The sequence below is a fragment of the Trichechus manatus genome, unplaced genomic scaffold (assembly GCF_000243295.1).
Source record: "Trichechus manatus latirostris isolate Lorelei unplaced genomic scaffold, TriManLat1.0 scaffold00174, whole genome shotgun sequence".
NCBI lineage: Eukaryota > Metazoa > Chordata > Mammalia > Sirenia > Trichechidae > Trichechus > Trichechus manatus.
The window spans coordinates 525,789-553,618 of NW_004444110.1; the positions used below are offsets into that span (position 1 = coordinate 525,789).

The 27,830-nt window shown below is 40.2% G+C and overlaps 1 protein-coding gene across 6 annotated transcripts in view; it reads left to right on the forward strand.

Annotated features, from left to right (window-relative positions):
- Positions 1–22,046: 22,046 nt before the first annotated feature.
- The window catches only part of EXOSC9 (exosome component 9), an 18,003-nt gene continuing 12,219 nt past the window's right edge, over positions 22,047–27,830 (forward strand). For 2 of the 6 annotated variants that reach the window (XM_023741132.1, XM_004386846.3), the window contains exons 1-5: positions 22,048–22,212; positions 22,601–22,695; positions 23,567–23,686; positions 23,803–23,905; positions 24,795–24,932. In XM_023741132.1, coding sequence (XP_023596900.1) covers positions 22,147–22,212; positions 22,601–22,695; positions 23,567–23,686; positions 23,803–23,905; positions 24,795–24,932 — 522 coding nt within the window. In that variant the 5' untranslated portion in view covers positions 22,048–22,146. Of the gene's footprint in view, positions 22,213–22,309; positions 22,715–23,566; positions 23,687–23,802; positions 23,906–24,794; positions 24,933–27,830 lie in introns of those variants that run through there. The other 4 variants (XM_023741134.1, XM_023741133.1, XM_023741135.1 and 1 more) reach the window with 4 other exon arrangements.

The window sequence follows — 27,830 nt, forward strand, 5'->3', positions numbered from 1 at the left end:
CACAAATTGGGATGTGGAATCTCCGAGTCTTTGTTCAAAAAGAAAATTACACATTTCTTTATATAATTATAACAATTCATATTTAATAATATTTAATATATATTTAATAATAGTTCAATATTAAGCATGCCCCACCCATCCCAAGGAGACTTTTTCTGAAAAATAAAGATACCAGTACTGTGCTCAAAAGCCATCTGTGACTTTAGCCAGTATAAAATCACAGGGTCTTACTCTCATCAATTCTCATCAGGCAACCTGTTATTTCTGATCACAGTGACTGGTACATATTGACTGACCGATTTGTGATAAGGTAATTTCCACAATTCTTGAGTTATTCAGGAAAAGAACTGCAAGTAATGTGAGAAGGATATATGACATTATAACATGACCTATTTGGCAAAGGGACATTATGTTAAGACATGAAAAACAACATTTTAATAACCAACAACACACAAACTCCAGAATATAAGCTAGATAACTGGGATCTTCCAAAAATTAAACACTATGCTCATCAAAAGAGTAAAAAGAGAACCTACAGACTGGGAAAAAAATTCTTGGACCTTGCAAGTTAGGCAAAGGTCTAATCTCTAAAATCTACAAGAAAATCCAACACGTCTACAACAAAAAGACAAATAATCCAATTAAAAAATGGGCAAAGGAAATGAACAGACACTTCACTAAAGAAGACATTCAAGCAGCCAACAGACACATGAGGAAATGCTCGTGATCACTAGCCATTAGAGAAATGCAAATCAAAACCACAAGGAGATACCATCTCACCCTGGCATTACTGGCACGAATCAAAAAAAAATGGAAATAACAAACGTTGGAGAGGCTGCAGGGAGATGGGAACTCCCACGCACTGCTGGTGGGAATGCAAAATGATACAACCATTTTGGAAAACGATATGGCGCTTCCTTAGAAAGCTAGAAATAGAAATACCACATGATCCAGCAATCCCACTCCTAGAATACTCCTACAGAAATAAGAGCCATCACACAAATAGACACGTGCACACTTATGTTCATTGCAGCATTGTTCACAATAGCAAAAAGATGGAAACAACCTGGATGCCCAAGAACAGATGAATGGATAAACAAACTATGGTACATACACACAATGGAGTATTACACAATGATAAAGAACAATGATGAATCTGTGAAGCACCTCATAACATGGATGAAACTGGAGGATATTATGCTGAGTGAAATAAGTCAATCACAAAAGGACAAATAGTGTATGAGACCAGTACTATAAAAACTCATGAAAAGGTTTACAGACAAAAAGAAACAATCTTTGATGGTTACGAGGGTGGGAAGGGTTGGGGGGGGAATACTAAATAGACAATAGATACATGATAACTTTGGTGAAGGGCAAGACAGTACACAATACTGGGGAAACCAGCATGACTTGTACAAGGCAAGGTCATGGAAACTCCATAGACACATCCAAACTCCCCGAGGGACCAAATTGCTGGGCGGAGGGCTGTGGGGACCATGGTCTTGGGGAACATCTAGCTCAATTGGCATAACATACTTTATAAAGAAAATGTTCTACATTCTACCTTAGTGAGTAGTGTGTGGGGTCTTAAAAGCCTGTGAGTGGCCATCTAAGATACTCCACTGGTCTCACCCCTTCGGGAGCAAGGGAAAATGAAGAAAACAAAAGACACAAGGGAGAGATCAGTCCATAGGACTAATAGACCACAACTACCATGGCTTCCACCAGACTGAGTCCAGTACAACTAGATGGTGCCCAGCTACCACCACTGACTGCTCAGACAGGGATCACAACAGAGGGTCCCGGACACAGCTGGAGAAAAATGTAGAAGAAAATTCTAACTCAAAAAAAGATCACACTTACTGGCCTGACAGAGACTGGAGAAACCCTGCGAGTATGGCCCCCAGATACCCTTTTAGCTCAGTAATGAAGTCACTCCCGAGGTTCACCCTTCAACCAAAAATTAGATAGCCCCATAAAAAAAAACGAGACTAACGGGGCACAAAAGCCCAGGGACATGGACTAGAAGGCAGGAGGGGACAAGAAAGCTGGTAATAGGGAACCCATGGTTGAGAAGGGACAGTGTTGACATGTCATGGGGTTGTTAACCAATGTCATAAAACAATATGTGTACTAACTGTTTAATAAGAAACTACTTGTTCTGTAAACCTTCATCTAAAGTACATTAAAAAAAAAAAAGAAAAAGAAATGCTAGAGATCCCATGAGAGAATTTTGCAAGACCAATGACTTCTTCATTGCAAATACCTTCTTTTACCAACATAAACGGCGACTATACACATGGACCTCACCAGGTGGAATACACAGGAATCAAACTGACTACTCTGTGGAAGAGAGGATGGAAAAGCTCAATATCATCAGTCAGAACAAGGCCAGGGGCGGACTACGGAAGAGACCATCAACTGCTCATATGCAAGTTCAAGTTGAAACTGAAGAAAAGTAGAACAAGCCCACAAGAGCCAAAATACAACTCTGAGTATATCACATCTGAATTTAGAGACCATCTCAAGAATAGATTTGATGCGTTGAACGCTAATGACCGAAGACCAGACGAGTTGCGGAATGACATCAAGGACATCATACACGAGGAAAGCAAGAGGTCATTAAAAAGACAGGAAAGAAAGAAAATGGATGTCAGAAGAGACTCTGAAACTTGCTCTTGAACATCAGGTAGCTAAAGCAAAAGGAAAAAATGATGAAGTAAAAGAATTGAAGATTTCAAAGAGCGGCTTGAGAAGACAAAGTAAAGTATTATAATGAAATGTGCAAAGACCTGGAGATAGAAAACCAAAAGGGAAGAACACGCTCAGCATTTCTCAAGCTTAAAGAACTGAAGAAAAAATTCAGACTTCGATTTGCAATAGTGAAGGATTCTATGGGGAAAATATTAAACGACGCAGGAAGCATCAAAAGAAGATGGAAAGAATACACAGAGTCATTATACCAAAAAGAATTGGTCGACATTCAGCCATTTCAAGAGGTAGCATATGATCAGGAAATGATAGTACTGAAGGAAGAGGTCCAAGCTGCACTGAAGGCATTGTCAAAAAACAAGGCTCCAGGAATTGAGGAAATATCAATTGAGATGTTTCAACAAATAGATGCAGCACAGGAAGTGCTCACTCATCTATGCCAAGAAATTTGGAAGAGAGCTATCTGCTCAACCGACTGGAAGTGATCCATATTTATGCATATTCCCAAGAAAAGTGATCCAACCAAATGTGGAAATTATTGAACGATATCATTAATATCACACACAAGTTAAATTTTGCTGAAGATCATTCAAAAGAGGCTGCAGCAGTATATCGACAGGGAACTGCCAGAAATTCAGGCCAGATTCAGAAGAGGATGTGGAAACAGAGATATCATAGCTGATGTCAGATGGATCCTGGCTGAAAGCAGAGAACACCAGAAAGATGTTTACCTGTGTTTTACTGACTATGCAAACGCACTGGACTGTGTGGATCATAAGAAATCATGGATAACATTACAAAGAATGGGAATTGCAGAACACTTAATTGTGCTCATGAGGAACCTGTACATAGATCAAGAGGCAGTTGTTCGGACAGAACAAGCAGATACTGGGTGGTTTAAAGTCAGGAAACATGTGCGTCAGGGTTGTATCCTTTCACCATACCTATTCAATCTTTATGCTGAGAAAATAATCTAAGAAGCTGGACTATATGAAGAAGAACAAGGTATCAGGATTGGAGGAAGACTCATTACCAACTTGCGTTATGTGGATGACACAACCTTGCTTGCTGAAAGTGAAGAAGACTTGAAGCACTTACTGATGAAGATAAAAGACCACAGCCTTCAGTATGGATTATACCTCAATATAAAGAAAACAAAAATCCTGACAACCAGACCTATAAGCAACATCATGATAAACACAGAAAAGATTGAAGTTGTCAAGGATTTCATTTTACTTGGATCCACAATCAACACCCACGGAAGCAGCAGTCAAGAAATCAAAAGACACATTGCTCTGGGCAAATCAGCTGCAAAAGACTTCTTTAAAGTGTTGAAAAGTAAAGGCGTCATCTTGAAGACTAAGGTGCCCCTGACTAAAGCCATGGTATTTTCAGTCGCACTATATGCACGTGAAAGCTGGACAATGAATAAGGAAGACCAAAGAAGAATCGACACCTTTGAACTGTGGTGTTGGCAACGAATATTGAATATACCATAGACTGCCAAAAGAAAGAACAGGTCTGTCTTGGAAGAAGTACAACCAGAATGCTCCTTAGAAGCAAGGATGGTGAGACTGTGTCTCACATACTTTGGACATGTTGTCAGGAGGGATCCGTCCCTGGAGAAAAGACATCATGCTTTAGTAAAGTACAGGGTCAGTGCAAAAGAGGAAGACCCTCAATGAGACGGACTGACACAGTGGCTGCAACAATGGGCTCAAGCATAATGATTGTTGAGGATGGCACAGGACCAGGCAGTGTTTTGTTCTGTTGTACAGAGGGTCACTGTGAGTTGGAACTGACTCGGCGGCACCTAACAATAACGACAACATTCGATGGTGTGGATATAGCACATTTTGTCTGTCCACCAGTTGATAGACATTTTGGACATTTCCACTTTTCAGCTACCATGTTTCTATGAAAATTCATGTATAAGTTTTTGTGTAAACATATGTTTTCATTTCTCTTGGGTAGATACTGGTGGAATTGCTGAATCATATGGTAATTTGTTTATCATTTTGAGGAAATGCCAAATTATTTTCCAAAGTGGCTGCTCCATTTACATTCCCACCAGCAATGTGTGAGGATTCCAATTTCTCCACATTCTCACCAAAACTAAGAAGCCCTGGTGGTGCAGTGGTTAAAGTGCTCAACTGCTAACTGAAAGGTCAGTGGTTCAAACCCAATAGCTGCTCCATGGGAGAAAGATGTAGCAGTCTGCTTCTGTAAAGATTCCAAAAACCAAAACCCATTAGTATCCAGTTGATTCTGACACATAGTGACCCTACCCAGCTGGACAAAGTAGAACTGCCCCATAGGGTTTCTAAGGTTATTATCTTTACAGAAGGAGTCCTGGTTGCACAGTGGTAAAGATTCTGTAAAGATTCCGTAAAGATTAGGGAAGCAGACTGCCACATCTTTCTCCCACAGAGCGGCTGGTTGGTTCACACCGCTGACCTTTCGGTTAGCAGACTAGCTCTTAACCACTGTGCAACTAGGACTCCTTCTGTAAAGATTATAACCTTAGAAACCCTGTTGGCAGTTCACTCCTTCTGTAAAGATTATAACCCTAGAAACCCTATGGGGCAGTTCTACTCTGTCCTATAGGGTCACTATAGGGTCACTACGAGGGGAATCGGCAATGGGTTTTTTTTTTTTTTTCACCAATACTTGTTATTGTGTTTTTTATTACAGCCCTCTAATGGGTGTGAAGTGATGAACTGACTCTCTTAATCAGACTCACCAAAGAGTTGTGGGACTCTCCACTTCATTTTGACTAAGAGATTCAGAATCAGAAACACAAACTTTCGTGTACATACTGAACCATCTAATAAATCAACAAAAGATTTACAAATGTCTGATTGCAGATGTCTGTGTCAGCTACTAAGTAAGGAAATAGAAGCATCGTCTTGGAATCAACCCTGTATCTAGGTTGTCCACAGCTAACCCTTTATGCATTAGATAGAAATCAATTTTTTTTAACGATTTATTTTGTTGTTGTTGTGAATATATATAGCAAAACATACACCAATTCAACTGTTTCTACATGTACAATTCAGTGACATTGACTGCATTCTTCAAGTTGTGAACCATTCTCACCTTCCTTTTCTGAATTGTTCCTCTCTCATTAACATACACTCACTGCCCTCTTAGGTTCCAATCTAATCTTCTGCTGTTGTCAATTTGATCCCATATGAATAGTTCTTAAAAGAGCATAAGGCTGAGATAAACACATATTTAAAGCCTTTCTGTTTGCTCTCTTTTGGGATCACTGCTTGTTTTTCTAGATCATTAAAACCAAACCAAACCCTTTGCCATCAAGTAGATTCTGACTTATAGTGACCCTATAGGACAGAGTAGAACTGCCCCATAGGGTTTCCAAGGAGCAGCTGGTAGATTCGAACTGCTGACCTTTTGGTTAGCAGCTGTAGCTCTTAACCACTGTGCCACCAGGGCTCCATTTCTAGATCATTGGGAGTCAATATAAACAGCCAAATTCATTGCTGTAGAGTCAATTCTGACTCATAGCGACTGTATATGACACAGTAGAACTGTCCCATAGGGTTTCCAAGGCTGTAAGCTTTACTGAAGCAGACTGCCACATCTTTCTCCTGTGAAACGGATGGTGGGTTTCAAAAGCTGAACTTTTAGTTAGCAGTCGAGCACTTAACCACTGAACCACCAGGGCTCCTTGGAGTCAATATTCTGAGTATTACTATTTCATTCTTTCTACCAGGTCATTTATATTTGGGCATGTTCTTTTCAAGGGATCATATCTGTTAAATTGGACTACTTAGTCTGCTTTGGAGCCTTGACGGCTCAGTGGTTAAGAGCTACAGCTGCTAACCAAAAGGTCGGCAGTTCGAATCTACCAGCCACTCCTTGGAAACCCTATAAGGCAGTTCTACTCTGTCCTACAGGGTCGCTATGAGCCGTGATCGACTCAACGGCAATCAGTTTTAGTCTGCTTTGGAAAACCTGATGCATTTCTGGGGTCCCACCAGCATGCCATCCTGAAACTCAAGAAGCCCTGTTTTGCACAAGAAGCCAAAGAGAGCCTTGCAGTTCTAATGGGCTGCTCCTTAGGTCAAGACTGTCCTGTCACAGAGATGCTAGGAGCCTTGCACCCATCTCTGAACCTCTGTGTAGAGTCAGAGCAACTCCACAAGCAAAGCCCACCTTGGCTTCTGTGGAAGTTTATCACTGAGAGCCGTGTATACAGCTCAGTGTAAGGTCAAGCACTGTGACCTTACCTTATCTATAGTTCACTTAACACAGAATGTGATCCTCCATGCAGAACAGCCACTAATGCATCATGTCTCTGAGGGCATCTTCTCCATTACTTATTTCCCAACTCTGCTTGGAAATGGGCTTGCTATGTTCCCTCGCAGTTTGTTCTACCCACTCACCCACAGTTAGTTCTCTTTTGGCAGCGTGAAAAAGACCTGGCATTCCTGATATAACTACCAGTGGGTGATCTGCTTTGCCGAGTTGGGTTCTGACACCACGCTCTGCTGCCAACAGCTCTGCCTCGCTCCAGCTGTTCCCTTTATTTCTTCCTGAGCAGTGCAACACCCACAGGAAGGGGATGAGAAAAACCCAGCCCCATGGGAGCGTATTTTCTGCCCCTGGGCTCCACTTGGGTGCTCTTATGAACCCAGCATGCACAAGTGCATATGTGTGCATGACTATGTACTACTGGGTGCAGGGCTTCTAACAGTTTGGGTTACCCAATCACGGTTTGCTTTGGGACAGAATGAAGTCTTGTTAACTGTTGCCAAAATAAGCATTGAGCCAAAATAGCTGTTAAATCCTGGGGGAACTGACCACAGGGCGAGGTCACCTATCTGCAGTCCATAGGCTGTTTTAGAATAGTTCAGTTTGACAGGAACCGGAGCTGCCTGAGGCTGCCCTGTCACAACTTGCTAGGCAGACCTTTTATTTCTTGATACTTTTTACCTACAACATCTCCACAAAATTAAGAGAGGAGGGGAATCCTACCATTCTAGTACATTCCCTGTTCAGGTTTTATAGAGTTCTTTCCTGTGCTTACTACTGTGAATGCTTATTTTTATACCGTGTGAATCAGCTGGTTTGTGTTTTCTTCAGGATAAAGCTCAGAAGTGTTGCCTTTTCAAATCAATCCATCAACAGATACACACCGATCACCTTCTCTGTGAAAAGGAGAACTTCCAACTGTCTTCCCAAAGCCTGATTACCAAAATATTGACTAGTACCTTGGAGAAAAATTGAATGTACTGAGGCAGCTTATGAAACACATTTTGGATGGCTAGATATGTTGTGGTCAGGGGGATAGACATATACAAATTTTACATTTTTATTTTATTACTCCTTTAAAACATATGGTTTACTTGCAAGAAATAGGATTTATTTACATGGCAGAAGAATGTCACATTATCTGATTTACATCCTACCTAAATTTTCCTGTTGGAACTTTTCCTCTAACAGATGGGTAATCTTATTTTATGTTGGATCAGCCCCACAATTTGATAGAGTTATGGTTTGAAATAGGAGTCAGTTGCTAGTGGTATGACTCAAATGCTCTTCAAGTGCAATGTAGCCATCCATTACTGACAGGAAAAATTGAAATTATGTAGAAAATTCCTAATGGTCTTCATCACTAATGAAGCATTAAAATCTCGTAGAAAAATTTTAATTGCCTTCATCACTAATGAAGTAATGTAAACCAAATTTTTATCCTGAAGAGAACCAGAAGTGCCCAGGTTCCAAAAAGGCAAAGAAGACAAATATTATAAACTATACAGAATGCTGAGCTTGACATTAATTGCAGGGAACATTCTCAAACAGTTTCCCAAGTAGATGGTCTGTGAGCATTTAGAAGTGTAAGAAGTGACCTTTGGAAGCCAGCATGGGTTCAGTACAAACAAATAATGCCTGATAATCTAATGTCCTATCAAAATAAGGTTATTAGGATTTGTAAATCGGATACAGTATGCACAAGGAAACCTCAAAAGATGAAAAATAATCGAATTATTCAGCCATTAGAGGGAATGAGGGTATTCGATTTACTATGATATAACTGACCACATTTACATAGTAAATCATTCAGCAAACATTTATTGTGCACTTACTTTGCATCTTGCCTTGTACAGAGTGTTTACACGTCACCTCCTTTAATCCTCACGGCAACCCTCTGAAGTAGAAACTATCAATCAAGAGGCAGTAGAGAGAGTGGTTTAAGCATGCAGACTTGGAGCCAGACAGCCTGGTTTCCAGGACAGCCTGCATTTAAATCCTGACTCTGCCACATAATGGTGAAGTGATCTTGAGTAAGTCTGTCTCAGTTTGCTCATCTATAAAATGGGAATGATAATAACAGCAACTACCTTGTAAACAGGTTGTGAAGAGTAAATAACTTATTGTAAATGTACATAAACAGCATAAAAAAGTGTTTGGCACAAGTTAAGTGCTAACCTATGTGAGTGTCAGCCGTAATCACTCCATCTTAGGTTAAATGACGTGTCCAATACACTGGTTTACTAAGCCAGGATCTAAACTCAAGGCTCTCTGATGCTGAAGCCCATATCCTGAACCACTGTAAAAGGGACATAATTTTTAAGTGTGTGCCATTCTTGGTTGATTTCAAAAAGCCTTTCACACTCACTCTTTTATATATCCTTGTTTTAACAATGTATGTTATACCTAATCTTCCTCAATGTGCCTGGGAAGATATTTCTGTGCCTCTGTGTTGAAACTTCCCTAAAGGTCATGAGTGACTTAAATAATTGTGTTTGCAATTTGAAGGCGACACTCCAAACATTTCAAAAGGCATATCATTACACCTCTAGAGAATGGCATGTGCCTACCTCATGTAATAAAGAATAAATATTGTAAACAAGGAACAATAATAGCTAATGTTTACTGTTGCTAAATATGGGCCCAACACAGTTCTACGTGCTTTTCACATATTAATTTATTTAATCCTCGTGACCACTTTGTAAGACAATTTTTTCCCAAAGGTCTTACAACTTGCCCGAGGTCAAACAGGTAGTCAGCTACAGAGGTAGGATTCAAATCAGGCAATCTGGCTCTGAAGCCTGGGCTATTTATCCACTAAACTCCTTCTCATGAAATCATATTCAAGCGTCCTAAGTGCTTACCAAAGAATCTCAAAAAAAAAAAAAAACAAAAAACAAAAAACCACTGACATTTTCAAAATTAGGCTCCTCAGTGGTGCAAGCTGTTTGAGATCGGCTACTAATCCGAAGGCTGGCGGTTTGAACCAACCTAGCGGCTCCGAGAAAGAAAAGGCCTGGCGATCTTTCATAAAAAAATTACAGCCAAGAAAACCTTATGGGGCACTTCTACTCTGTAACACATGGAGTCACCATGAGTCAGAATCAACTCAATGGCAACAGGTTTGGATTCTGGTTTCTTCTTCAAAATTCAGTTAACGTATATACTTCCAGAAAACTTACTCACAGCATACTTGGCATTTTGAATACTACATTCCACTTACTTAATCATTCATTCCCCACGTTTTCAGGTTTCCTCAAATGCCTCCTCATCAGAGAAGCCACCTTCCTCATCACGCTATCTGGACAGTAACCTCCCAGCTCAGTGTCCAGCTTTACTTGTCCTTGGATCACTTATTATTGCCTAGCATTATTCATTTGCTTGTTTGTTAATTAATTTTATTGTCCAACTGTCCTTCTATAATGTAAGCTCCCAAGAACTTTGTCTATTTGTTTATGACATTAGCCTAGTGCTTAGAATAGAGGCTGGCACATAGTAAGTTCAAAAAAATTTTTTTTATAAACAGCTGAATTCTTACGGATTTTTCACTTGTTGCACAATCTAAATTTTATCAATAATACCACAAACAAAAATTAAAGAAAAATCCAGCCATCAGGCTTAATATGTTATTATTTTCAATCTTCCCTTTCAGTCTTTATTTATAAGCAGGTATTAATTTTTTTTTTTTTTTTTTACAGATTTGTACTAACAGAGATTTCGATATGCATTCTGCCTTTTAAGTTCATATTATGATATTAGATAAAAACTTATCGCTGAATGAGTTTTTGTTTGTCAATAACTTGACAAACCACGATTTTAGGTTCAATTTTTTTTTTTTTTAAGCAAAATCAAAGTTGGTCAAGGCTTTTCCGTTCACATATGAGGTCATGATCCCCTGCAACTTATATTACCAGAGGTAGGAATTACAGTTCTAGTCCTGAGGTACTTAACAAGATTTCTGAGGTCCAGACCATGCTTTCCTCTCAGACCATCCCCTAAGAGCTCAATAAAAAGCTCCTGGTCCCTAAACAAAGTACTGTGAATAATTACTTCAATGACAGAGACAATGATCTAGCATTTTATGTGCTACAAATTTCTTCACAAATTGTTTTAGCAGCATCTTTATTATCTCAGAGGTTGGAAAAAAGGTCAAATGGAGATTTTCTCTGAAATATCCTCAAAATGAGAATAGTCAGTGAATTATGAGATCTAGAAGTAATGCTCGCCTGAGAAGAGTTTGTCATAAAAGTTGTATTAGTTACCTATTGCTGCTTAGCAGCTTAAAACAACACACATTTATTATCTCACAGTTTTTGTAAACCAAGAATCCAGGCAGGGATTAGTTAAATCCTCAACTTCAGGGTTCTCATGAGACTGCAGTCAAGTTGTTGTCTGGGGCTAGGGTCTCATCTGAAAGCTGGACTTGGGAAGGATCTGTTTCCAAGCTCACTTATGTGATTATTGGCAAGATTCACTTCCTTGTGGGTTGTTAGATTGAGGGCCTTACTTTCTACCTGGCTTTTGGCCAGAGACTTGTCCTCAGCTTCCTGCCATGTGGGCCACCTCAACATTGCAGCTTGCTCCATCCAAGCCCGAAAAGGAAGGAGGCTTCTAGCAAGATGGAAGTTACAATTTCTCAGAATCTAATAACAGAAGTGACATTCCCTCAAACTTCAAGCATTCCATCGGTTAGAAGCAAGTTAGTCAAGGGTAGAGGATTATACAAGACCCTGAATGCCAGGAGGTGAGGACCACTGGGGGTCATCTTAGTACCTTAAAATGATACCATATTGCTTCTTAAAGAGACATGGCCATATGATACCACCTTCTGGACTTGTCTGTCCAGGGTCACTCACTGGAAGGTCAGCAACATCTGGTGCTCTCCCACTTCTGCTGAAGCTGCTGCTTCTAAAACAACCTGAGCCTTCTTCCTTAGACAATTTTAGGAGGAGGTGAACAGGGTGAGTGTGAGAAATAAGAGAGAAACTTTTCCCCTTAAATCTTTAGTTTTAACAAAGAATTGATCAATGATGCAGGTGCAGCAGCCCTGGGCTTTGGGGATAAAAGAGAGTGGCTAGGGTTGTACAAATCATATATTCTTCAAGAGTTCCTCAATCAAGAACCAAGACCACCTTGGCACGTACAACTTTTCTTACTGATTGTAATAAAAGGTGAGTGCCAACCTCACTCTTGACTATATGCTACTTTGGGACTAACAGTTGGACCTGGTCTTATCTCTTTGCATTAATGAGTCCTACTTCATGATTGTACTTCTAATTGCTTGCCGAGTCTAAGCATAAGAAGTTGAATTTGGGTAATCTAATAATAGCAGTTTTATTCTCTATATAGATGTCAGATGGCAAAGTAATCAAGCGAGGAAGATTAAGATTCTTACAAAGAAAAAAAGGAAACAACTTGGTTCAGTGCTAAGAGTGAAGATCATACACTTGGCATAGAAACAGATCCCCATTTCCAGGAAGCAGCAGAGTGTACTGGTTATGAATGCAGTCTCTGGAGATAGACTTCCTGGGTATGAATCCTGCCTCATTTACGAGCTGTGTAACCTTGGACAAATTACTCAATTTCTCTGTGCCTCGGTTTCCCCATCTATAAAACAGACATAATTATTTTATCTACCTCATTGGGTAATTATTAAGATTAATGTTTATAAGTGCTTAGGTCAGGGCCTGGCACATAGTTAAGTGCTATATATGTGGTTTTTAAATAAGACAGTCTGTTTAAAAACTTCATGCGGCTCGGTTGAAACATGCCTTAAGCTTAGATTGTAACTGAAAGCTGTCCTTCTGAAAAACGAGTGAAGAGAAAGTCGGAAAACAATGCAGGGAAGCATGCGTTATTTAAATTCGCATTGCTGGCACCCAGTCACACTGCCTAGCACATAGTGAAAGAAAACCAAACCCATTGCCATCAAGTCGATTCCGATCATAGTGACCCTATATGACTAAGTAGAACTGCCCCATAGGGTTCCCAAGGAGCAGCTGGTGGATTCCAACTGACCACCTTTTGTTTAGCAGCCTAACTCTTAACCACTGCACCATCAGGTCGCCGGCACACAGTTTAAAAACAAAAAACAAAAAAAAAACCGTTGCCATAGAGTGGATTCCCGGCACATAGCAGGAGCTCCACAATTCCCTTCCTGTCCCCCTCACTCCAGAAATCTGTAAGCATGCAGTTAGCAATGTCTTATGGGGAAGGGGGAGTGGATGACACCTGCAAGCACATTTTGCACAAAACAGACTGGAAATCCTAGAGCTATAGGCAAGACTGGGTGAAACTCTTTCCCCGAAGAAATTTAGACTGAGCCTCTCTAACTTTAGTAGTGAGCATAAGACTGACCTGGAGGGGTTGTTCAAACACAGATTGGTGGGCCCAACCCCCAAGTTTCTAATTTGGTACGTGTGGGGTAGAGCCTGAGAATCTGCATTTTTAACTGGTGATGCTGTCGTTGCCGGTCTGTGCGGCCCATTTAAGAGAAGCAAGAGTTTGGTTTTGTATGGATGAATTTTGCTCAGCAGAAGCTCTGGAATTTATGAACAGAAGGAGTTTCGGGTCAGCAATCTGGTTGGAAGGGACTAAAGAACTTCTTGGGAGGCTGCATGTTTTTGGCAAGGGCGCTGTGTTTACTCAGAATGAGCATCTATTTAGATGGGTTTGGAGGGATGGAGATTAGGAAAGGGGCTAAACAAAGCAGCAGCCTGGGTTTTTATTCTCACAGGGTTTGGGCACTATGTGACTCCCTTGAGGCAGGACATGGCTGGGTCACCACAGTCCCCACTGTTTCCTGTAGTCCCGTAACTGACCAGCTTCACTCATTTATAACCTGCCTGAACCTGAAGTCATTTAACTTTGCAAGCCCTGTACTAGATGATGTCTCAGACCCCATGTAGCTCTATGACAACTGTAGATTTTCCTTTCTGTGCCAGAGAACAAGTTCCTACTACCAGAGAAAAATGCCATTGCCACTCAATATTTTCAAGTATATATCCTTGAGGGGCCCTGGTGGCGCAGTGGTTAAGCACTTAGCTACAGAGGGTGGCAGTTTGAACCCTGCTTCTCCACAGGAGAAAGATGTGGCAGTCTGCTTCCAGAAAGATTCACAGCCTTGGAAACCCTATGGGGCAGTTCTACTCTATCCTGTAGGGTTGCTATGAGTTGGAACTGACTCGATGGCAATGGGTTTGTTTGCTTGTTTGTTTTTTAATATATCCCCCCACACTGTAATGAAAAAATCACGGGTAAAAATCTCTGCATTAATACTGTATCTACCCATGACAATATATTATTTTATGATGAACACAGGAATGTTCCTTCAAGAAATCTTGACATTAAAATGTAGATTGAAATTAATACACAAATGAATAAATAAGACACATTATAATAGCTTAAGTTTGCCAGACCTAGTAAAAAACAAACAGGATATCTGGTTAAATTTGAATTTCAGATAAACAAATAATTTGTTAGTATAAGTATGCCTTGCACAACATTTGGAACACATGGGACATACTTAAATGAAAATATTATTCTTTATCTGAAATTCGAATTTAACTGGGCACCCTGTATTTTATCTGGCAACCATATTAGTTTCCTGCTGCTACTGTAAAGAATTACCACAAATTTAGTGGCTCAAAGAAATACAAATTAATTATCTTACTGTTCTGGAAGTCAGAAGTCCAAAATGTGTCTGCAGGGCTATGCTCCTTTTGGAGGCTCTAGGGGAAAATCCATCTCCTTGCCTTTTCCAGCTTCTAAAGGCCTCCGACATGCCTTGGTTTGTAGCCCCTTCCTCAATCTCCAAAGCCAGCAATGTAGCGTTGTCAAATTTCTCTCTCTTCTCTAACCTCTGTTTTCATCCTTACATCTCTCTGATTCTACTGCCTCCATGTATTAAGCTGAATAATGGTCCCAAAGATATCAATTCTTAATCCCTGGCACCTGTAAATGTTACCATGTTTGGAAATTTGTTCTTTGAAGATGTGATTAAATTATGGCTCTTGAGATGGGGAGATTTTTCTGGATTACTTGGGTGGTCCCTAAATGCAATTACAAGTGTGCTTGTAAAAGAGAAGCAAAGGGAGATTTCACACACACAGAGAAGGTGATATAAAGACAGAGGCAAAGAATGAAGTGATGTGGCTAGAAGCCAAGGAATGCTGGTACCTGAAGCCAAAAGGAGGAAGGAACAGATTCCCCACTTGGTCCTCCAGAGGAAGCGTGGCCCTGCCAATGCCTTGACTTCAGTACAGTGATACTGATTTCAGTCTTTGGGCCTCCAGAGCTCTGAGAGAATAAATTTCTATTGTTTTTAGCCACCTAGTTTGTGGTAGTTCATTACAGCAACCACAGAAAACTAATACATTCCCTCTCACAAGAACATTTGTGATGTGATTATATTGGACCTATCTGGATAATCCAGGATAATCTCCCCATCTCAAGATTCTTAATTTAATCACATCTGCAAAGGCTCTTTTACCATATAAAGTAACATATATTCACAGGTCCCAGAGATTAGGACATGAACATCTTTGGAGGGCCATTATTCAGTCTACCATAACAATCCTTTAATAGTTATTTGTGCTACAATAAATTAACCCAAAATAACAAATTCTACTTAATTTAAAATATGATTTTACTTGCAAAAGTCTAATCGGTATAGAATTTTTCTGGAGCATATTTATTGCTGAATGTGACATTAAACCACATAGTCTGCTACAAACTTTTATCAGTGAACATGAATCTTCTTTTTATAGATGAGAATAGATAAAAGACGTGTTGTGTCCTATACAGAACCATATGCCTAATTTTCTTTGTGTTCATGATTACTCACATGTTACATCTACCTGAGTGCAGTGGAAATCAAAATTCCCTCTGATTACCTTCCCCTCTGTTTGTGTTGTATTTATGATAAAATGAACACAGAGTTTTTTATTTCTCTAAGTATATAGAAAAAGCTTAATAGCATATGTCTTAGTTATCTAGCACTGCTGTAACAGAAATACCACAAATGGATGGCTTTAACAAACAGAAATGTATTTTCTCACAGTCTAGGAGGAGAAAAGTATGAATTCAGGGCACCAGCTCTAGGGGAAGACTTTCTCTCTCTGTCGGCTCTGGAAGAAAGTCCTTGTCATCAATCTTCCTCTGGTCTAGGAGCTTCTTAGCACAGGGACCCCAGGTCCAAAGGACACACTCTGCTCCGCATGCTTTGTTCTTGGTGGTATGAGGTCCCATCTCTCTGTTTGCTTCTCTCTCCTTTTATCTCTTGTAAGATAAAAGGTGATGCAGGCCATACCCCAGGGAAACTCCCTTTACATTGGATCAGGGCTATGACCTGAGTAAGGGTGTGACATCCCACCCTAATCCTCTTTAACATAACCTAATCTTGCCTCTTAAACACAGGCAGAGATTAGGATTTACAACACATAGAAAAATCACATCAGATCACAAAATAGTGGACAACCACACAATACTGGGAATCATGGCCTAGCCAAGTTGATACACATTTTTGGAGGACACAATTTAATCCATAACAGTATGAGAGATCTTATATAGCTTACTCGGCATACCAAATGATACAGTAAGAATGAAAGGGAAAGCTGTTTTAAATATTCAATAGATGCTAGAGATGGATTTATTAATGCAGTTTTTTAAATGTATAATATCAAGAAAATATTTGGAAGAAAAATCTATACCACATAAATTATTAGTGTTATCAACGCATAAAATCCTTTCATCAAATTAACTGATATGTGGTCTCTAGTTTATTTCTTAGAAAACAACAACAAAACAAACATCTTTATTAAAATGTAGTTATAAGCTGAATTGCCTTAAATAAATAACTAAATATGTCAGAAAAGGAAAAGGATAACATAGCATTTTTTAGTTTTTCTGATAATAAAAGTTATTCATGTGCCTTTAGGAAATTCATAAACAAAAAAAAAATCATAAAGAAAAAAAATTTCCCAGAATTCCACCACTCAGAGATAACCATTCTTCTCATTTTGTAGTATTTCCTTCCAGGAAAATTTCTAGAAAACCAATTTGTGAATAGACGAATTGTAAAGCAGAAATATTACATACTAAATAAGACGGTACGCTTTCACTTGTTCATTCATTCACATGTACTGGGTTGGATAGTGTCCTCCCCAAATTCATGTCCTTCCTGGAATCTCAGAATGTGACCTTATTTGGAAATAGGGCCATTGCATATGTGATTAGTTAAGATGAGGTCATACTTAACTAGGGTGGGCCCTTAACCCAATATGACTGTGGTGTCCTTATAAAAAGAGACAGAGAGACACTTGAGACACAGACATAAAAGGAAGATGGAATGTGAAGATGGAGACAGAGATCAGAGTTACGCTGGAGTTAAGCATGGACTGGAGCCATCCAAGTGTAATAATGTGTTATGGCAGTCCTAGAAAATTAATACAACTCATTAATATATTAATTCTCTTACCAGATGTATTGTAATAGGCCATTTATCCATTTATTCCCAAGGCTCAGTACCAGTCGCGGTGCAAATGTTAATAAGAATGGATCTTTATACTCTCATAGAAGTGTATTAATCAGAATTCTTTTAGGTATAGTTAACAAAAGACCAGGAGTCCCTGGGTAGCCCAAATGGTTAAGTGCTCAGCTACTAACCAAAAGGTTGCTGGTTCGAACCCACTCAGAGGTGCCTTGGAAGAAAGGCCTGGTGATCTGCTTCTGAAACGCCACAGCCATGAAAACCCTATGGAGCACAGTTCTACTCAGAAATGTTTGGGGTCACCATGAGTTAGATTCAACTCCACAGCAACTAGTTTGGTTTAGTAACAAAAGACTAACTGAAATGTATTGTATATACCCCTAACTGGGGAATCCAAAAGGTGGCGCAAACTCTATTTCTACATAGAACTAGACTTCTCTCTCTTATTTCTCAGTTTTGCTGGCCTCTGCCTGACTTCATCTTCAGACAGGTTCTCTCCACATGATGGCATGTCCTAACAGTTCCAGGCCTACATGCTCCTTAGAGTTTACAAACCCAGAGAAGAAAAGACCTTCTCAGTTCCAGAGTTCACATGTCAAGACTGATGGGAAAAGTACGTTTGGGCCTGCCTGGGTGAATGGTCAATGGGGCAGGGAGATAGAGTTCCCTGATCAGCAAGCCCTGTTCACGCCCACATCTGCTATTAACATTAACACCAGAATCATGTAAGGTCCAGAAAAAAAACCAGTTGCATTTGAATCGATTCCGACTCAGGGCAACCCCATGTAGGGTCAGGGAAGGGCATTTCTGCAAGAAATAGAGGGGTGCTGGTCAGACGAAGCAACAGATATCCACTGAAGAACAGAAAAGATGCATATTCAAAGAATTTGTCAAAAACCAGGTTATATTTAGACAGCTCTTCTAGGTTAATATGTTGCCTCAGACTAATTTTTTTCATAAGAGTAGAATGTGTAACTTACCTGAACCTCTTCTCAAACTTTGAAAACTTCCCCCCCCGTGAAAGCCTAAAACAAAGTTTCCTTTGGTATTTCAAGAGTTTCTTACTAAAAACAAGGTCCTGCAGGAAACACATTGTATAATGGTACATAGATGTGAGTGGAGATGAGGTCATACATCTATGGGTTAACCCCAATAAAAGACAAGTGCTAGAGTGTTAACATTAAAACGATGTAACAGTGAAAGTAGGAAAGACTGGTAGAAAGGCTACAAAAATGGAAGGAAAACAAAGTCAATGTAGTCAAGACAGCAATTTGAAATGCCAGATTTGGGAAGACTTATGGGAAGCCCTTGCCAAGCCAAAAAAGGAAGGAACCTAATGTTGGAATAGCTACTGTGTCTAAAACATTGTGCTAGATGCTTTTACTCATACCACTTAACACAGAGTAGTTATAATTTCCAAACTAAAGATACAGAAACTAAAGCCCAGAAAGATTAACTCACCCAAAGTCCATTTGGGGTTAACTCTATCTTAAGTCATAGTCCATTCTGTTTCCACTACCAAGCTGCCTTCCAGGGAAGGATAGACAATTTCAATAAAGGAAGGCCTATGTTATTGCTAGGAGCCATGGTGGCACAAATGGTTAAGCGCTCAGCTGCTAATCGAAAGGCTGGTGGTTTGAACCCATCCAGTGACTCCACAGGAGAAATGACCTGGCAATCTGCTTCTGTAAAGATTACAGCCTAGGAAACCCTATTGGGCAGTTCTACTCTGTCATACAGGGTCACTGTGAGTCAGAATCAACTCAACGGCACACAACAACACATCATTTTTGAAGGAAAAGGGAAATTACTAAATGCTTGCTGAGAGAACCCAAGGATTTAAATGATGAACGTAACAGCCAGGAATTCTGGTATAAAATTCTATACTAGCAACGTGAACTTACGTTGTTAAAGAGCTTAAATGGCCTGTACCCTGTAATCCCCTTGCATGTGGACATAGTTCCTGCCCTCTTTCCTCCTTCTTCACAACTCCTCTCTTCACAGTTCCTGTCTCCATGTTGCGCTCATTCCCATCTCAGTTTTCGCACACCTTGCTCCTTCTGCTTGAAACACTTTTCCTTCTCCCCAGATGAAATCACGGCAAGCCTCCTTCTCATTACTATTTACTTAATTAACCTGTCACCTCTACAAAGTGACCTCTTCCTGCAACCACCCCTATTAAAATAGCATTCCCATTCCCAAACAGCACTTATCAGTGAGTAAAATGGTTTTTATTTGTTTGTCTCCTCTGAAGAGAACATAAATTCCTTGAACGCAAGGATGTCGTCCACCCCGTTTCTCCTGTCCCTGAATTATTCTTGGGACATAGTAGGCCCTCTATAAATACTTACTGAGTACATGGATATCAAGAGGTACAAGTTGAGACTACAACGTATTACTGGTAGAAAAAACATGTGAGTAGAGATAAAAGAATTATAATCAAGCCTGTGTAGAAGTTATAGTACCTGCCACCTCAAAAGCAAAAGGAAACAAAATAATATGCAAATACGTAAACAGCACTTACTCCACGCCAGGCCTTGTTCCAAGCCTTTTACATATGTTGTTACTGCCTGCGGTTGAGTCCATGCCAACTCATAAAACTGTTGCCGTGGAGTGAATCCTTACTCGTATGGACCTCATAGGACAAAGTAGAACTGCCCCATAGGGTTTCCAAGGCTGTAATCGTTACCAAAGGAGACTGCCAACCTTTCAGTTAGCAGCAGAGCGCTTTACCACTGTGCCACCAGGGCTTCTGTTGCACCACCAAGGCTCATTATTTTATGCGTATTAACTAGCTTTTTTTCACCACCCATTTCTCAGTTTGTTGTACTGTGGTGGCTTGCATATTGCTGTGATGGTGTAAGCTACGCCACTCGTGTTTCACATACCATTAGTATCTTGAAACTGGTGTTTTAAAAACCTGTCCACGGCGGACAGGTTTCAACTGAACTTCTAAACTGTCTTAGGCTGGGTTCTCTAGAGAAGCAAAACCAGTAAAGTATATAAATATATACATAGAGAGATATTATACCAAGAAAACAGCTCACACGATTGTAGAGGCTAGAACGTCCCAAGTCTGTGGATCAGGGTAGAGGCCTCTCCCAAGTCACAAAGCTGCAGAAGCTGGCAAGCCCAAGATTGGAAGGTCAGAGAGCACGGCTCCCACTCACAGGCCATGAAGATGGATGAACCCCAGGTTCGGCAGATAAACTGACAGCTTAAGTCCCAAGGACGGGAGATGAGAGGACAGGAAGCAGACTCAGGATCCAGAGAGAGCAAAAAACCAGAAGTCTGCTTACATACAGATGCAGGCCACACCCCCAAGGAGAATCCCTTTCATCTGATTGGCTACTCACAGTATATTCAATCATGGGAGTGATTACATTAAAACACTGAGCATCATGGCCCAGCTAAGCTGACACACAATCTTAACCATCATACAAATCAAGCCAGACTAGGAAGAAAGGCCTGTCAATCTACTTCCAAAAATTAGCCAGTGAAAACCTTATGGATCACAAGAGAACATTGTTCAACTCACTTGCTTTGGACATATCATTAGGAGGGAACAATCGCTGGAAGAGGAAACCGTGTTTGGTAAATGCGGAGGCCAAAGAGGGCGAGAGACACCCTGGATGAGGCGGATTCACACCATAGCTGCAATGGACTGAATCAAGCTCCCGATGGTGAGGATGATGCAGAACCACGCACGCAGCTTTTTCTTCTCTTGTACAAAGGGTCATCATGAGTTGGAGTCAACTCCACGGCAGCTACCTATCTACTTATCCATCTTCCCTAACTTGTTTTTATCCCTCACAATAAATTGGTTTATTGTCCCTAATTTGGAGACTAGGAAAGTGAGGCACATAAATTAAGTAACTTGCTCAGTGTCACAGAACTAGTCAATGGCACAGCCAGAATTCTAATGCAGGCAGTTTGGAGTTCCTGCTTTTAACTACTACTTGATATTCCCCCTCCAAAAAAGTTGAGTAGTTTGTAGCACAGAACCACTAAGGTTCCTCTATGCCCATAAAAATAAGTCTACCGGCTTAAAGTAACTTGAAACAGTAAGAAATAAATAATAAATTTAATTTCAGTCAGTAGTTCTAACACCATTAGTTACAGGTGGGAACGTTCTCAATTGTCAACTTCTCAACTTTCTTCTCCCCATCCCACACCCATTTCCCCTCATTCCAGCGTTTCTCTTTTTTAATTTGGCTTCAAGCTCTGCCTCTGCGGCTTTGGAGTAAGCAAATCTCAGCGTCCTCATCTGTAAAATTCCATTAACTGTTTAGCCTACCCCGCTGGAATTGAGGAAAGAGCGAATTGTGAGAGCGCTATACTAACATTAGTTAATAGCACTCGGCTGCTTATTGTTTGTGTCCTTTTCTCCCCAGAAATGTACAGTAAAAGAGATAGATCTTCCTGTTCAGATTCAGAAACACATCCCTTCCCAAGCACCTCAGCTGCTCCGAATCCACTTTGCCTGCCCCAACCTTGCTCTGAGTCTGCGCACTAGTGACGTCTTGCTCGTTTTCCCACCGTCAGCCGCCGCGCCTTGATTACGCAAATTTCCGGCGCGGCAGAGCGAGCTGGGTGCTTGTGAAGGAGAGCAGGTTACGCTTTCTCCACCGATACACTTGTTGGAGCGGCCCGCAAGCCGCCACATCATGAAGGAAACGCCACTCTCGAACTGCGAGCGCCGCTTCCTGCTCCGCGCCATCGAAGAGAAGAAGGTAAGAGGCCCCCAGAGACCTGCGTGCTGCAGGAGCGTTCTGGTCGCACGGCCGACCTCAGCCTTCCTGCCTAGACGCGCAGACCTGACAGGCGCTGGCTCGGGATCCCCCAAGGGGAATGGCCGGTGCGTTCTCTCCACTCCCAGACGTTTTTCTGCCTGGACTCGTTGTTTGCAAGACTTGTGTCACCCTAGCTACTGTCAGTGCCTGGGCGCCTAGTTTACACTTTTCCATGGGGGTGGAGTAGTTTATTTTGGTTTGGTTTATGGAAGTGGAGTAGTAAGGATCTCACCACTTTCATCCAAATGCTTAGGCCAGGCCTTGGCATATAGTGGTTGCTCAGTAAATCTTTGTTGAAGGAATAAATGAACAAATGTTGTGTTTACAGCGGCTGGATGGCAGACAAACCTATGATTATAGGAACATCAAGATATCATTTGGAACAGATTATGGCTGCTGTATTGTGGAACTTGGGAAAACAAGGTAACAATTCAAATTAGATGTAAGTTCAATAAAGAGCAGTTTATAAAGAACTTTGACTCAGTGTTTACAGAGCAATGGAAGTCTGGACAGTACGTTGTTAGATGCCAAAAATAAGTATATTTTCTTTAATACAAGATTTTTAGGTTTTATGGTCGTTTTATTTTTGAATCATAAATGTATTTTCTGTCACATGAGTGTCACATCGTTCTTTTTGACCTCTGTAAATTATATAGACAACCAGCAGTGATTACACAGAATTTGTTTTGGACCCTGCAGTGGCCACCTTTTTTTTCCACGTTCTATTGTGAGTAATGTAATGTAGAGATCCTTAGGGATCCTAAAACCAAACCCACTGCCGTCAATCCTAAGTGGGTCCCATTTTCCTTTTTCTTGCATGACCTGAGAATTAGGTTTTTATTTTCGTTTGCAAGTAGTGAGTATCTTTTGTCAGATAAGCTTAGCGAACTGTGCCGTATGAAAATTTTTAAGGAATCTCAAGTTTTCGTGCTATCTTGAATCAAAAAACTAGAAGTAGAAATAAAGATAATTGATTTTTTTTTAAGCAGTTTTAAAAAATCTATGGCATTGTAACTATTGTTATAAGAAGAGGGTGTTTTCTTTTGTTGTTATCCCTTTGGCTGTACCAATATGGGTTTTATTTTTGCATATATTTTACTACTAGAGATGTAATTTTTACCTTTTATGGTACATCAAGCCGAGCACATTATTACTCAGATAAGATTGAAATTTAATTGGTATCTGTTTTAAATTTCATTTCTTTTTTTAATTGGAAAGGAAGTATTTTCATTTCTTTTCTTAATTGGAAAGGAAATATGTTTCTTTAACGCATTTGTACCCTTTATTTTTGCAGAGTTCTTGGACAAGTTTCCTGTGAACTTGTTTCTCCAAAACTCAATAGGGCAACAGAAGGTATTCTTTTTTTTAACCTTGAACTGTCTCAGATGGCTGCCCCAGCTTTTGAGCCTGGCAGGTATTTAAAACTTTTTCTTAAGCTGCTTTAGCTAGAGGGAAACCTAATAGCAGTGAGCTGTTGTTTTAATGCCTGATATTATATTTCATGACATTAGTCCATTCCTATTTTCATAGGCAGTCAGATCTCTTGGTGAAGTTGAACCGACTCTTGGAAAGATGTCTAAGAAATTCGAAGTGTATAGACACCGAATCTCTCTGTGTTGTTGCTGGTGAAAAGGTGGGAAATATGCCCCAAATTCCTAACCTTTGGATGAATATTGTTGATTGATGGGATCCTGTATCTATACCTTCATGTTCAGAGCTTTAGTTAATTCAGTTTGTACTGGTTCACTTTACTGAAAATGCTCCCAAGTGTTCTCTGGAAAGCCTTTTGTTATCTCTTTCTGAAGGGACAAAATCATTGTCTTTAAAAGGGAGTTGTTTCGTTCAAAGAACTTGTGGCTTTTTCATATCCTTTCTCATTTATTTTCTTATGATATTTAAGTGTGTGAATAGGAGCACATAGTGTTCTCCTTTTTTATGGATGGAGAAATGAAGAATGGCTAAAATCCTTCATTTGGATACATTTATTGATTTACACAGACCATACGGTGAGTCAGTGGTAGGGCAGGGGCTAGAAATGCTAGTCTCAGTAAATTGAGCTGTATGGTGATTTGAGAACTTTATTCTTGATTCGGGTATTTTGACCAGCTTTTTGACTCCAGAAAAGTCACTTTAGCCTTTCTCTTTCCACATTCCATACTTGAATACGTTATTTCCAGCTATTTTCATTATTTGTAAGGTTATCATAAATGGTATCGAATAAAACCTAAGAGTTTGAGGTTCTTAACTTAGGAAACACTGTAAAAAGATAATTTGGCTTGGAGTTTGGAAAATCTTAGCTTACAAATAGAGTGATTCAATTCATTTAGACTATGTATTTTAATGTCAAATGACTTACATAGAAAGGTGACCTATTAGTATCTCAGATGTTTGTCTGGCTTAATATTTTTTAAAATACATGTTTATTGATAAAATGGAAGGGGTGAATGTATTGCTTTTCCTGATAAGTAGGTGCTGGTTGTGATCAGTTAGGATTTTTTATTTTGTTTTAAATTTACTTTCAGGTTTGGCAAATACGTGTGGACTTACATTTATTAAATCATGATGGAAATATTATTGATGCTGCCAGCATTGCTGCAATTGTGGCCTTATGTCACTTCCGAAGACCTGATGTGTCGGTCCAAGGAGATGAAGTAACGCTGGTAAGCTCCCGTAATGTGAGCCAGGCTCCTTCATATAAGTGAATGAGTATCCTGGATGTGACGGCAGCTGCTGTTAGTGAAGTCAGGTCCTAGATAGCAATTAGGTTCTCAAATTGTTCATAAGACAAAAACTGCATGTGGTCAGAATTGCCCTTGGGATCTCTTAAATCTCCTGTACTGAGGTATCTGTCAGTAAAAATGCAGCCTAGTCAAGCATTCCAGAGTAAAACTAGACGGCTACTTCTTTGAATCAAGCATTCAATGAACTAGTTGGCTTCTGTTGAGGGGCCACACATGCAAAAGATGTACAGTTTCCAGCACAGTGAGATGCTTACCTTGTCAGAGGCATGCAGTAACAGAAATGGACTGAGGAATCAGCAGATTCTCATCTCTCTCCAGGACTTTTGTTCATTAAGCGGAATAGATGGCAGAAGTCATCTCCAGAGTAGGCCTGTTACAGAGTTTCCAGGTAATGCTGATCCTGGTTGTCCAGGGACCACATTTTGAAAACCACTGACCTTTATATAAGTTACATTCTAGCATAATAAAAGTGTACTGTGGTGGTAGTTCGAGTTTTAAAGTTGTAAAAGGAAACCTCAGTTGCCCAGATTCTCTAAGCAATTGTTCATGATGCTGCTTCTAGGCATTAGACTGGAGCAAACTCTTTAAAGACTTAGGTAGGGACAAAAGGCTCATTAACAGCAGAGACATGTTCTTTTATTTGTTTATTTTATTGAAGTTAGATGAAGGTTTACAGAACAAACTAGCTTCTCATTAAATAGTACATATATTGTTTTATGACATTAGTTAACAACCCTATGACATGTCAGTACTCCCCCTTCTCGACCTTGGGTTCCCTATTACCAGCTTTCCTGTCCCCTCCTGCCTTCTAGTCCTTCCCCCTGGGCTGGTGTGCCTCTTTAGTCTCATTTTGTCCTATGGGCCTGTCTAATCTTTGGCTAAAAGGTGAGCCTCCAGAGTGACTTTGTTACTGGGCTAAAAGGGTGTCCGGGGGCCATATTCTCGGGGTTTCTCCAGTCTCTGTCAGGCCAGTAAGTGTGGTCTTTTTTTGAGTTAGAATTTTCTTCTACATCTTTCTCCAGCTGTGTCCGGGACCGTCTGTTGTGATCCCTGTCTGAGCAGTCAGTGGTGGTAGGGGGCACCGTCTAGTCATAGTGGACTCAGTCTGGTTGAAGCCATGGTAGTTGTGGTCTGTTAGTTCTATGGACTGATCTCTCCCTTTTGTCTTTTGTTTTCTTCATTTTCCCTTGCTCCCGAAGGGGTGAGACCAGTGGAGTATCTTAGATGGCCGCTCACAGGCTTTTAAGACCCCAGACACTACTCACAAAAGTAGAATGTAGATCATTTTCATTATAAATTATGTTATGCCAATTGAGCTGGATGATCCCTGAGACCATGGTCCTCACAGCCCTCAGCCCAGTAATGCAGTCCTTAAGGGAGTTTGGATTTGTCCATGGAGCTTCCACGATCTTACCCTGAACAAGTTGTGCTCGCTTCCCCAGTATTGTGTACTCTCTTCCCCTTCACCAGAGTTACCACTTATCTATTGTCTGTTTAGTGTTTTTCCACCCCAACCCCTCCCCTCCCTCATAACAGTCAAAGATTGTTTGTTTTTGTGTGTAAACCTTTTCATGAGTTTTTACAGTAGTAGTCTCATACAGTATTTGTCCTTTTGTAATTGACTTAGTTCACTCAGCATAATGCCCTCCAGATTCATCCCTGTTGTGAGATGCTTCGCAGATTCATCATTGTTCTTTGTTGTTGGGTAGTATTCCATTGTGTGTATGTACCATAGTTTGTTTATCCGTTGATCTGTTGATGGGCATCTAGGTTGTTGACATCTTTTTGCTATTGTGAACAATGCTGCGGTGAACATGGGTATGCATATGTCTATTCATGTGATGGCTCTTATTTCTGTAGGATATATTCCTAGGAGCGGGATTGCTGGATTGTATGTTATTTCTATTTTTAGCTTTCTAAGGAAGTGCCATATTGTTTTCCAAAATGGTTGTATCATTTTGCCTTCCCACCAGCAGTGCATAAGAGTTCCAATCTCTCCGAAGCCTCTCCAACATTTGTTATTTTCTGTTTTTTTGATTCGTGCCAGTTATGCCAGGGTGAGATGCTATTTCATTGTGGTTTTGATTTGCATTTCTCTAACGGCTAGTGATTCGTGAGCATTTCCTCATGGGTCTGTTAGCTGCTTGAGTGTCGTCTTTGGTGAAGTGTCTGTTCATTTCCTTGGCCCATTTTTTAATTGGATTTATTTGTCTTTTTGTTGTAGAGGTGTTGGATTTTCCTGTAGATTTTAGAGATTAGACCTTTGTTGGATTTGTAATACCCAAAAGTTTTTTTCCCAGTCTTTAGGTTCTCTTTTTACTCTTTTGGTGAAGTCTTTTGATGAGCGTAAGTGTTTAATTTTTAGATCCCAGTTATCTGGCTTATCTTCTGGAGTTTGTACGTTGTTAGTTATGGTTTGTATCTTGTTAATGCCCTGTATTAGGGTCTCTAGCGTTGATCCTATTTTTCTTCTATGATCTTTATAGTTTTTGGTTTTATATTTAGATCTTTGATCCATTTTGAATTAGTTTTTGTATATGGTGTGAGGTATGGGTCCTGTTTCATTGTTTTGCAGATGGGCGTCCAGTTTTGCTAGCATCATATGATAAAAAGACTGTCTTTTCCCCATTTGATGAACTTTGGGCCCTTGTCGAAGATCAGATGACCGTAGGTGGATGGATTTACATTTGGGTTCTCGATTCTGTTCCACTGGTCAGTGTATCTGTCATTGTACCAGTACCAGGCTGTTTTGACTACCGTAGCTGTATAGTAGGTTTGGAGGTCAGGTAGTGTGAGTCCTATTCTTCTTCTTCAGTA